General features: G+C 39.7%; 1 protein-coding gene across 3 annotated transcripts in view; it reads right to left on the minus strand.

Moving 5' to 3' along the window:
- GRID1 (glutamate ionotropic receptor delta type subunit 1) overlaps nucleotides 1–12,802 on the minus strand; it is a 1,972,711-nt gene that overhangs the window by 1,163,594 nt on the left and 796,315 nt on the right. For all 3 annotated transcript variants that reach the window (XM_073596722.1, XM_073596723.1, XM_073596724.1), the window contains exon 4: nucleotides 7,650–7,855. In XM_073596722.1, coding sequence (XP_073452823.1) covers nucleotides 7,650–7,855 — 206 coding nt within the window. The remainder of the gene's footprint in view (nucleotides 1–7,649; nucleotides 7,856–12,802) is intronic.

Below are 12,802 nucleotides of genomic sequence, written 5' to 3' on the forward strand. Positions count from 1 at the left end.
GGCACAGTGGCGCAGTGGGTAGCACTTTCGCCTAGCAGTAAGAAGGGTCGCTGGTTCGAATCCCGACCACGACACTACCTGCCTGGAGTTTGCATGTTCTCCCTGTGTCTGCGTGGGTTTCCTCCGGGTACTCCGGTTTCCTCCCACACTCCAAAGACATGCTGGTAGGTTAATTGGATCCTGTCTAAATTGGCCCTAGTATGTATGAATGTGAGTTAGGGACCTTAGATTGTAAGCTCCTTGAGGGTATAGGGACTGATGTGAATGTATAATATATATATGTAAAGCGCTGCGTAAATTGACGGCGCTATATAAGTACCTGAAATAAATAAATAAATAAAATAAAAACACACTATATTGCCAAAAGTATTGGGGTGCTTGCCTATACACGAACATGAAATTTAATGGCACCCCAGTCTTAGTCCATAGGGTTTAATATTGAGTTGGCCCACCCTTTGCAGCTACAACAGCTTCAACTCTTCTGGGAAGGCTGTTCACAAGGTTTAGGAGTGTGTCTATGGGAACGTTTGACCATTCTTGCAGAAGCGCATTTATGAGGTCAGGCACTAATGTTGGATGAGAAGACATGGCTTGCAGTTTCCGCTCCGTGCTTGACCTCAAAAATGTGCTACTGGAAGAATGGTCAGACATGCCCATAGACACACTCATAAACCTTGTGGACAGCCTTCCTAGAAGAGTTGAAGCTGGTATAGCTGTGATAGGTGAGCCAACTCAATATTTAAGACTACTGACCAAGACTTGGATGCCATTTAAGTTCATGTGCGTGTAAAGGCAGGCATCCCAATACTTTTGGTAATATAGTGAATGTTTTTAAACACTTATTTGTGTTTCTTTCATAGCTATTAAATTTGAATTCCAGATATAAATCTCAAAACAGAGTTCCAATACTTTTATGGAACAGTTTTAACTCCTAATTATTTTTTATTTCTGGTAAGCCAGGCTTGAGCAAAAGCAGAATAAAATCTCACAGCCACATCACTGATCATTGGCACTGCAATACTTCCCTAGCCTGCTATTGGACAATAAGGGAGCAGCAGGATACTACTCATTCTGCTCTTTCATTCTATTTTCACTTAGCACACGCAGTGCATTGCAGCAGAGCATACTGATATCAATGTAGTATGAGTATATGGAGTTCGGCTTTTAACAAAAAATAAAGTGCTGTGTAACTTCCTTGTCTCAAACCTCTGCAGAAAAAATAAAATGTAAGCAGTAATTCCCATAAAAAGGCACTTCCAGTTGTCTGGCTTGGCCTGTAAAAGTGCAGACTGAAGATGGGTCTTGCTATAAAGTTATGGTCTCACCTGTTAAGACTAGACATAAGGGACTATATAGATCACCTACAGGATCTTGGAGGGGGAGAATTACATACCCTGGGTTTAAGTTTAAAGTCAAACAAAAAAATATATAATATTAATTAAAAAACAAATACCTTTACATGCATTTACTTTACTAGAACTGGTAGTATATGGAACTGCCAGGCAGGAAGGCTCAGTCAACTTGTTTATTGACAGCTACTAGTGCCCTCCCTCAGAATACAGATACCTTGAAAAAAAATATCAATGTTCAAAACATCCTATTCAGCAAAGCCTGACAATTGACTAATTACAAATTCAATATAAAACAACAGATATCCATTGAGACAAAGTAATTGCCTAGGGGTGTGGTATTTTTTTTTCTTCTTTTGTCACTTACATTTTTGAGGATCATACATCAGATCCTTAAATAAACATCATCACACCCTGTTATCCTAAATCTGTTGTTTTACTGGCCATCCTGCTGTTTCTCACCAATTTGCTGGGTCAACACTGCAGCTTTCTACATTAGTGTTGTCCAGCAATATATAGACTGGCGTGTGACTTGTTACACCCAGAATACAAACAGCATTACAATGTGAATTGAAGAGCGCATAAAAGTCTGTCTTACTTCCACGTACGATACAGTAATGGTTGTCAACTCGAGCATACAATGCAACTCAGCAAAATACATAACAGGGTCCTTGCAAATGGCTGTGTCAACAGCAAAAAGAATTCATGGAACAGCTCAGTGTGAAAAATGTAGTCAAAGAGCGTAAGATTTAGGATTATTTTATCCCCAAACCATTACAGTAAATAGCTGTGTGAATTGCTCCTGTGACAGCGTGGACTGGTAATTGGTAAACACAGGGAAAATGGGAATAAAAAAACTTCCTCAATTCTGGTAGGAAAAAGTGTTTGATCTGTTTAACTCTTTCACAGCTCAGCTGCTGAATTTATCAAGGGCAAATTGTTCTTCACTCTTCAACATATGTAATTAAGGAAACACACATATATATATATATATATATATATATATATATATATATATATATATATATATATATATATATATATGTTTCCTATTACCGGCTCTGTTGACATCACTTGATCAGCTGTCATTGGCTGACAGCTGAACACGTGGTAGGGGGTCGGGATCAACCCCTTACTCCGATCTATGATCAGGCGAGTCTCATAGACTTGCTGATCACAGAGCACACCGCTCCCGCCCTGCAGGGGACGCACAAGCCGCTCGTGTATGGGACGACGTCAATGGACGTCGTCCCGGCAAAGCAGGTCCGCGCTGTAGCCGTCATTCGGCTATAGCGCGGATCTGAAGTGGTTAATGTTCAGTTCCTCAACCCAATTGGTGGCGTAAGGGGCAAACAGGAAGTTGATGTTGTCAGATGAGAATACAACTTTGAGGTAATTCCTGGAGCATGGGGATCTGAATTGCAGAAGCCTTCAAAAAGGGTCATACTCATCAGAGAAGTGGAGGCATGTGTGTATGGGGTAAAAAAAAAAAAATAAAGATATCTGCACGTAATGAAAGAGTTCCCTTCCAGGAACATGGGATTGCTCCTGTAGGACCGAAAAAGGTTTCAGGATAGAGGAAGTGACCAGTGTAATTAACCTGGTCAAGCCTAGGCCCTTCCAGGTTTCAAAATGGCAGGGTCTGTGTAGGCCAGATAATTGCCGAACAAGTTCAGAGCAAGTTATCAGCCATAAGGGGATCAAGAGCTATAGATTTGAGACCTACCCAGAGTGGAACATCTACAGTTGCATATTACAGAGTAGTCTGGGCTAACTGAGCTGGCTGGTAACATTTAGAAAAACAAGGAGACTCCCAGTCCTCCAAGCAATCTACTATGCATAAGCACAGTAGTGGGTACTCTAGGTAGGAAGCTTTGTATTTTATGAATGAATACAAGGCTTCCACTGATTGCCTAAGGTTGATAGGTGGGCAGAAGACATCCACTTCAGCCAGTCAGAGGAAGCTTTGTATTCAATCATAAAATACATAGCTTCCTGTGAATGGCTTATGCTACATACAGTAGCATCAAACAAATCTTGCTTCAAACAAACTATTTAAAGTGAGATCTACTCCTGCTATAGAAGAATATGCTGTGTTCATTTTTCATATTAGAAATGTACAACCTCTAAGTTGAATTGCTTATGTATTACTGTGTACAAAACTGACATACAAGCAAGTTCACAAAATTTGAATGAGGCTCACAAATCAGAATACTTGGGTGTTTGAATATCAGGATTCAATAATGATTCTGTGAAACTTAATTTAATCTTATACTAACAAAAATATTATCATGTAAAGAAAAAAATAATAAAACATTGTTTATATTGTGTAAAAATTCTGGGTGCTTAAAAATCTTCTCTATAGTGGAGTGACCACAGACAACAGCTGGCAGCAGCCTATTTCAGGAAAATCAAGGATTAAGAAATTTTTTTTCCAGAGGACAACCAGTGGGTGGTATCCACAAGTCCTGTCTTCGTAGACAAAAGACCATTAACCAAATCAGACTTTATACATCTCATGTCAATGAGAGCTTTCAGAATTGAGGTATCTAACAGCTATTTTGTTGATAAAATGCCTTAAAAAGTCGTGCTAGCCAAATTTCACTCAAGTATTGCCTAACATAATTAAATCTGAAGGAAATGTATTGGGTCCTCACTATTTTATGTGTGATAGACACATAATAATGTATGAAATGACAAGATGATTTTGAAAAGATCAACTGACTCAATCTTAAGCCCCAACAGAGGAGATATGCTATATTAAAATACCTTTCTATCATTTTTTTCTTCAGAGTGATTATCGTTTTGGACATTGCATTTGCACTGTTTGTTTTTTGACCTTGAAAATAAATAAATTTCTTCATTGATAAAGCTGCTGGCCTTTCTGCTCCATTGCATCAATGCAGTAAAACTCTGTCAGAAGTGTTTGATAGAAAAGGCATTAGGATACTGTCACTGCTAGCAAGACAGACCTTATGTTCATCTGAGGTCATCCTGCTCCAAAATTCTCAATTTCTTTCTGTCTGGTGGAGATAAAATTATGCTTTGTTCCATTTATTCTTCTGAAATACCTATCTTTTCACCTATCAATTTATATAGTTAGTGTTTTCCCCGAAATAATATGTTTAAAAACTATTTGCTAAAGGTAAAAAATACTTCCAAAGACTGAATAAAAAAAAAAAAAAAGAGAGAAAGGCAGACTGTATGCTGACCATGGAAACACTGATTACCGATCCACTGGTAATAAATAGACATAAGTGTCCTGAGGATAAAAAAATTACTACTCAAAATAATTTTCCTCTTGGAACTCTGCACCAGCAATGCATGATTATATTTCTCTCCTTTAGATCCGAATGCTAAACTAGAGAAATCAGCTGATTCACCCATTCTTGCTAAGCAATGTGGATGGTGGAATCTGCACTGCTGGCTACTGTATTCAGGCAGCCACAGCACTAGTGGCTGTTTGAATATCCAATCTGATAGGACCCACATCTCTGTTCAGACAACAATTTTTAAATCAACATTTGTTTAGCATGGTGGTACCATCTGGCTAGCCATGGTTTGAATTTCCAACTGCTAAATCACCCAAAATTTGAGCTGTGTTTGACCAGCTTTAAGCACATTTTTGATACCTCTGGACATTCTGGGGGAAGGGATAAATGTCAATGATCATCCACCTTTCTTAGATCTGGTCTCTACCCCTTTACTTTGTTCCTGGTTCCTCCCAGAAAAATACCCTCCAAAATAATGTGACTTCTCTGCAGCATTTGGAGTGTACCTGCAGGACGTAACACATAGATACACAGTCAATGCCTTTGCTCCATTGACAGGTAATGTTTACCCTTCACAGCATGTCAGAGAGATCAACTGGGATTAAAAGAAGTACACTGAAAAGAAATGGCTGCAGTGTCACAGATGGGAGGGGGAGAGAGTGGGGTCAGCAGGTCAGACAAGCAACATTGTCTAAAACACAAACTACTCTGATCATGAACTGCGGACTGAATTACTGCTCAGTGACTGCATGGTTTGAATTATTTTTACATTACATTTTTTTGCAGTACAGTACAGTACAGTGCAGTGCAGTACAGCACAGTGGTGCAGTGGATAGCACTTTCGCCTAGCAGTAAGAAGGGTCGCTGGTTCGAATCCCACCCACGACACTACCTGCCTGGAGTTTGCATGTTCTCCCTTTGCCTGCGTGGGTTTCCTCCGGGTACTCCGGTTTCCTCCCACACTCCAAAGACATGCTGGTAGGTTAATTGGATCCTGTCTAAATTGTCCCTAGTATGTATGCGAGTTAGGGACCGTAGATTGTAAGCTCCTTGAGGGTAGGGACTGATGTGAATGTATAATGTATATGTAAAGCGCTGCGTAAATTGACGGTGCTATATGATTACCTGAAATAAATAAATAAAAATAAATAAAAAATATAAATGAAGTACAAATAGAACCTTCTTAAATGGTTGTTTGTAGCATGGGAACATTTTTATTAGCTGCCATAGCCCTCTACCCATCTTCCCCCATTCCACACACCATTAGAGACTGACCCCTGTCTGACCTGTCTGCCTCATAATCTAATTCACCCTTCCCCCCCTCAATCCTAGTTTAAATACGCTTCCAGCCTTCCCATAAACCTTTCCCCCAACACAGCAGACCCACTTGCATTTAGGTGCAAACTATCTTTATATAGGTTGTACCCCAATGAAAATATAGCCCAGTCTAGAAACCCAAATCCTTCCCTCTTACACCAGGTCTTTAGCCATGCATTCAATTTTCTAAGCTCCACCTGTCTTTCCTGTGTTGTGCATGGCACAGGCAATATTTCAGAGAATATCACTTTGAAGGTCCTTCCCTTCAACTTGTAGCCTAGTTCTTTAAATTGATTTTTGAGGAGCCTCCACTTTTCCTGTACTCTGTCATTGGTTCCAACATGGACGAAGACAACTGGGTCTTGCCCAGCCCCTCCCAGTGATTTATCAACCTGGTCAAGCACATGCCGAACCCTGGCACCAGGGGAGTGGCAAATCATTCAGTTATCCTGGCAACAAATTATTCTATCAGTCCTTCTGATTATAGAATTCCCTATTACCACCAACTTTCTAGGTCTTTCTGCACTACCCTCACTATCCCTACTAGATGGGCTTCTCTCCTGGGTTTTAGGGGCAGAAGTGACATCTAGAGCTGCCACCTCTGAGTTTGCCACCCCCACATCTTCTCCCAACTTGGCAAATCCATTTGGGTGCTCAAACCCAGGGCTGGCCTTCCTTTTCTGTGAGTCCTTACAACTTCCCTCTGTCTACAGTAACCCATCTTTCTAACTGATAATCCCGACTTACCTCTCCACCCTCCACATCAACCCAGTTAACCACCTGCTCAGTGAGCAGAAGACCCCTTTCAAGGTTGTCAGTTCTGGGCAGTGTTGCAATTTGCTCCTCCAGACCTCTAATATGAGCTTCCAGAAGGGCATCTTTTGCTGTGGTATTCATCCTGGAGCTCTTGCTCCATTACTGTATACATGCAGCACACTGTTTACTGCACACAACCTTCAACCTTGTTGGCACTCATTATCCCAGTTACAATATTACTTACAAAGAACTTCAGATTATAAATTCAGGTTAGAAGACTCAAGTTTCACTCTCCTGTTTTTACCTCTCCACTTAGTCAAATTCCCCTCTTTGTCAATGTTCCAGCAAGGAAAATGTGGGCAAGTGAGTTCTACAGAAAGTCATATACTCCCTGCAGCACCTGTGAACAATTAACCACTCTCTTAATTAGCAGACTGAAGGAAGGAAAGAAAATAAAATACTGTTTAAAATGTGCCAAAAATGTTTTTTAAAAAATCTGCTAGCAAAAATCCCAAAGAAGAAAAAAAAACAATTGCAACCACAAGCAATCACTAGCAGTCAAAAGCACAACTCCTTTTTCTCACTCGCCACTCATATTTCCAACTTTTCAGCTTCCAGACAGCAAAATGGCCTGGCCAGTGGGTCACATTAAATTATACAAAAGACAACTGCACCAGTGATAATTCTTCTACAGAATTATCCTGACAGCATGCATGTTTGCCTTCCCCACCAATTACCTTAGGGAAACAATTTGTCTCTGGACAAAAAAATGCCAAGCCAGGTCATAGTTTTCTTCTGGAATTTGCTGATAAGTCTTTATATTGTTAAAATTATTTTGAAAGACAAGGAATTAGAAGAAGGTAGGTTTACTGCAACTCTCCTATAATATTCAGGAAACACACAAGACAGATTTAGAAAGTGTCACCAAACTTGCTAGAACAAAAAGGTGACTGACCTCATTAATGAAGTTCTGTGCTCCCCTTGGACTCAGAAGCAGTATCGCTCTTCGTAAGGTGTCACGGTAGCGGTTCAGTTCCTCAGTTTTCATGGAAGTAAAGAGGCTGGCAAAAACTCTGCTGATGTTTCTGTCAACTTTCTGCAATGATACATCAAGTCCTAATCTGGATGCCTGGTCCAGGAAGCCCTGCAGTCCCCGGATATCTAAAACACAACATTTTAAATTTATATTCAGTGTGGAGTTAGGTGAATAAAAGGTTTTTACATTATCAAAAATCATTGACTGACATGATCAACAACTCATAAATGTAATTTTAAACTGCCAGAGGTAATAGGGAAGCATGAGATGGTTGATGAATGGTTGAGGAATGCATTGAACAGAAAGTGGAGTAGGAAATTAAAGCTGCTTACAGTAATACATACATAGAGGAGTGCATGTTATTGTCAACAATATGCAGTAGCTTCTTTAGATTGAATTTGTACTCTACTGTATTGTAAATCCACTATAGGGCCTGCCTTTGCATAACTTCATAGCTAAGTTCTACCAACTTCCGCTCTCCTGTCCAAAAGGATTACTGCTCACTGAAGCATTCTCATTGAAGCAGTTGGCAAAACTAACCAAATCAGGTGAAGTCAGGTCCTAGTAACAAAAGGAAACTCAGAAACAGAGGGGCACATACAATTAATAAAAGTTACAATATACAGTAACTATTTTGTTATTGTATCTTAAGCAGGCCTTTTTCTAGTATAAAATTGAGTACAAGTACACTTTAAAGGACCTACTGTGTTTAAAAATGACATTTCACTGGAGATTAGCACCACCTGACAGGTTCCAATATCACTAAAACTTTTAACAGATTTTCCTGCTATATTTTGTACCTAAAAGCCAACATGAAGTATCACTTTCTCTCAACTGGAAAATGTTGGTACTATAAGCTGTTTCTTAGATTAGAGAAATCCTATTTTCCCATGTGTGACCAGTAACTTACACTGAGGAAACAGTGAATAATAAAAAAAATAAAAAATACCAGCAACTGTCAGATACAGCAATCAACCAAAACAGCAAAACTAAAACATAAATAATATAATTCATTTTTCAATCAGACAATACCTAGGGTATAAACGAGATGTACAAAAAATACATGGCCTTAGCATTACACAAGACTGCATAGAAAACTAATAACAAAAAATATTTGGAAACTTAGATACTAACAAGGCTGGATTGGGCTATCGGCAATGAGTAGTCAAATTACAAAACAACCCAGAAGGCCAGAGCAGTTTGGGAATCAACAAACTAAAAGCTAAGGTTCTGAGCTGACAGGATTATATACAGTATGTCAACCAGCAGTTAGATAGAGGTTTTGACTAAGGCTACTAACAGACTGGGGCGTTGTGGGCGTCGGCGGTAAAGCAGTGCTATAGTTAGCGCCGCTTTACCGCTGTTTTAGCGGCGCTATTCAGCCGCTAGCAGGCGGTTTTAACCCCCGCTAGCCAACGAAAAAGGGTTAAAAACGTCTGCAGCGGCGCTTTGCCAGCGGGTTTGCGGCTTTGACCTATTGTTTTCAATGGGAAGGGGCGCTCTAGGAGCAGCGAATACACCGCTCCTTTAGCGCTGCAAAGATGTGGCTTGCAGGACTTTTTTGACCGTCCTGCAAGAGCACTGCTCCAGTGTGAAAGCCGTCGGGCTTTCACACTGGAGACACAGGAGAGGCGCTTTACAGGCGCCATTTTTTAGCGCTGTAGCGCCTGTAAAGCGCCTCAGTGTGAAAGTAGCCTAATACAAGTGGTTCATCAGGCATATGAAGAAAACTGATAAATGCCAAGTGGCCAGATGCTGAAATGCAATGAAACAAGGCAAATGGTATATATATCTATATATATCTATATATATAGATATATATATCTATATATATATCTATATATATAGATATATATAGATATATATAAAAACTTTTAATACTTTCTACAGTTAAAAATGCTGTAAAATAGACAACTGTTATATTCATAGCAGAATTTTCATAAGCAAACAGAGGGCTATGCTACAAGGAGAGTAAGCGCATAATTAGGTGAATATAAGAAAAAAAATTAACCTTACAGCTTTGTAGAATTTATATAGTGCCTTTAAAAAGTATTTATACCCCTTGAAATTTTCCACATTTTGTCAGGTTTCCCCCGAAAACGTAAATGTATTATATTGGGATTTTATGTGATAGACCAACACAGAGTGGCACATAATTGTGAAATGGAAGGAAAATGATATATGGTTTTCAACATTTTTTACGAATAAACATCTGAAAACTGTGGCATGCATTTGTATTCAGCCCTCCGAGTCAATACTTTGTAGAACCACCTTTCCCTGCAATTACAGCTGCAAGTCTTTTTGGGGATGTCTCTACCAGCTTTGCACATCTAGAGAGTGACATTTTTGCCCATTCTTCTTTGTAAAATAGCTCAAGCTCTGTCAGATTGGATGGAGAGTGTCTGTGAACAGCAATTTAAGTCTTGTCACAAATTCTCAATTGGATTTAGGTCTGGACTATGACTGGGCCATTCTAACACATGAATATGCTTTCATCTAAACCATTCCCTTGTAACTCTAGCTGTATGTTTAGGGTTGTTGTCTGCTGCTGGAAGGTGAACCTCTGCCCTAGTCTCAAGTCTTTTGCAGACTCTAACAGGTTTTCTTCTAAGATTGCCCTCTATTTGGCTCCATTTATCTTCCTATCAACTCTGACCAGCTTCCCTGTCCCTGCTAAAGAAAAGCATCCCCACAACATGATGCTGCCACCACCATGTTTCATGGTGGGGATAGTATGTTCAGGGTGATGAGCAGTGTTAGTTTTCCGCCATACATAGCATTTTGCTCTTAGGCCAAAAAGTTCAATTTTGGTCTCATCTGACCAGAGCACCTTCATCCACATGTTTACTGTGTCCTCCACATGGCAGGAAGGGGGGTAAATCTTCCGGAGATGAACTGGTTAATCACTCAACATATGATTTAAGGGACCCTTATAATAGTAAACATTTTCAAAGTGGCCTGTAAATTTAAATTTACATATATAGAAATGATCATAAGAAATGATTAGATCTAGATACTGCTAGGTACATTTGTGTTCCTTTGGTAAGCCTACTCTACAAAGTCTGTTAATCTTAGAGACTGAAACTTCATCAGAGATAAACAGATAACTAAACACTTCTTAATAAGAGAATCTTCACAACAGTAGACAAGAGATGTTAAAAAAATATAACTGTCAACACTTCGGCAGAAAACCATATGTAGAACACCATCGCACAAAACCAATTACAGCTGTTAATTGTCTAACAAATAAGCAGCTTTGCGGGTTGTCTGTAATTATATCTGTTGCTCACATGCACAAGACACACTGCTGCTTGTAACTTAGTTCTTGATTAGAAATAGAAAAGCGTCTTACTTCCTCTGCCTGGCTTATATAAACCCGAACACATTACACACATCTGTAGAGAAGACTGTCAGAATATGGGCTGCAAGGTTAGGGACATGGGCACATTTTTTTGACTCGCCTGTCCCATAAATTATTTGAAAGTGAAATGATTATAGCTTTGTTGAGTTAAGTTCCTTTACCTATTTGCTAAATGTCTGGAAAGATATGAAAGGCTTTGTGCTGTGTCTTTGAAAGAAATATGCAATTATTTAAAGTTAATTTAAATGATTTTTTTTTCCTATCAGAGGGTAAAATAATGGACTCTGTCAGGGCTGCTAGACTTTAAATCAACCCCATTAAGGATTATTTCAATTTTGGGTGGGTGCAGATTAATTACTAAGTTTTGAGTCGGAACTGATGGATTAAGTTATGCAACTGCTTTCCAGAATCTCAACAAACATTTTCCCTATGAGATTCTGGATAGGGATGCCCTCAGAGCTTGCTTAAGCTGCACAGCCAACAATACATATTATGGTTATGCTGGGCACGCCATAGGAATAAATTGATCAAACTTAATGAGCTGCAAGAAATGTTTTGTAAATATCTGTCCATGACTGTGCTAGTATGGTTAGAGTACATGTAAAATATTGAGTTGCTGGCATAGGTGTGCACAGCCTATTGCATTAGTGTGTGCACCCCAAAACTCAAACACACATGCATCTGTGTGTGTCTACATATACATGGCCCCTGCACATTGATCCCCCTGCCGGCATAGTGAAAAAGAAGTCCGTAAGTAGAGCCGATAAAGATAGAGATCTTTCCCAACTACGCGCCTGCACATAGAGTGATGACGCTAATGCGCACAAGGTGATTAGGGTGTGCCCAGGCACACTCGGCATACTCTGTGCGCATGTCTATGGTTGCTGGATTTGCTCTCTTTTGTCTTTTTTGGACATTGTCTTTCACTGAAGCTATGTAGAGCAGCGCTACCTTCACTAAACTAAATTCACAGAAAAAGCTTTCAATAATCAAGTGATATAAAAATAATGGTGAAAAAACTGTAAATATAACTAACAAAACAGCAATGGATTTAAACTAAAGCAAAATCATAATAAATCCAACAAGTGTGTTAATGTGTAAAACATTTCTTCTGAGAGACATACACTATATTGCCATAAGTATTATGACACCTGCCTTTACACGCACATGAACTTTAATGGCATCCCAGTATTAATCCGTAGGGTTCAATATTGAGTTGGCCCACCCTTTTCCGTTTTAACAGCTTCAACTCCTCTGGGAAGGCTGTCCACAAGGTTTAGGAGTGTGTGTCTATAGCAGTGTTTCACAATTCCAGTCCTCCAGGCACCCCAACAGGTCATGTTTTCAGGATTTCCCTCAGATGAAACGGCTGTGGTAATTACTAAGGCAGTGAAACGGATCAAATCACCTGTGCAAAATAATGGAAAGCCTGAAAATATGACCTGTTGGGGCATCTTGAGGACTGGAGTTGAGAAACATTGGTCTATGGGAATGTTTGACCATTCTTCCAGAAGGGCATTTTTGAGGTCAGGCAATAATGTTGTACAAGAAGGCCGGGCTTGCAGGGTCCGTTCTTATTCATCCCAAAGGTGTTCTATCAGAACTCTGTGCAGGCTAGTCAAGTTCCCCCACTACAAACTGTCTCATCCACACTATATTGCCAAAAGTATTGGGCCACCCCTCCAAATTATTTGATGGGGGGATTATGGTG

This window comes from Aquarana catesbeiana, linkage group LG08 (assembly GCF_042186555.1).
Source record: "Aquarana catesbeiana isolate 2022-GZ linkage group LG08, ASM4218655v1, whole genome shotgun sequence".
NCBI lineage: Eukaryota > Metazoa > Chordata > Amphibia > Anura > Ranidae > Aquarana > Aquarana catesbeiana.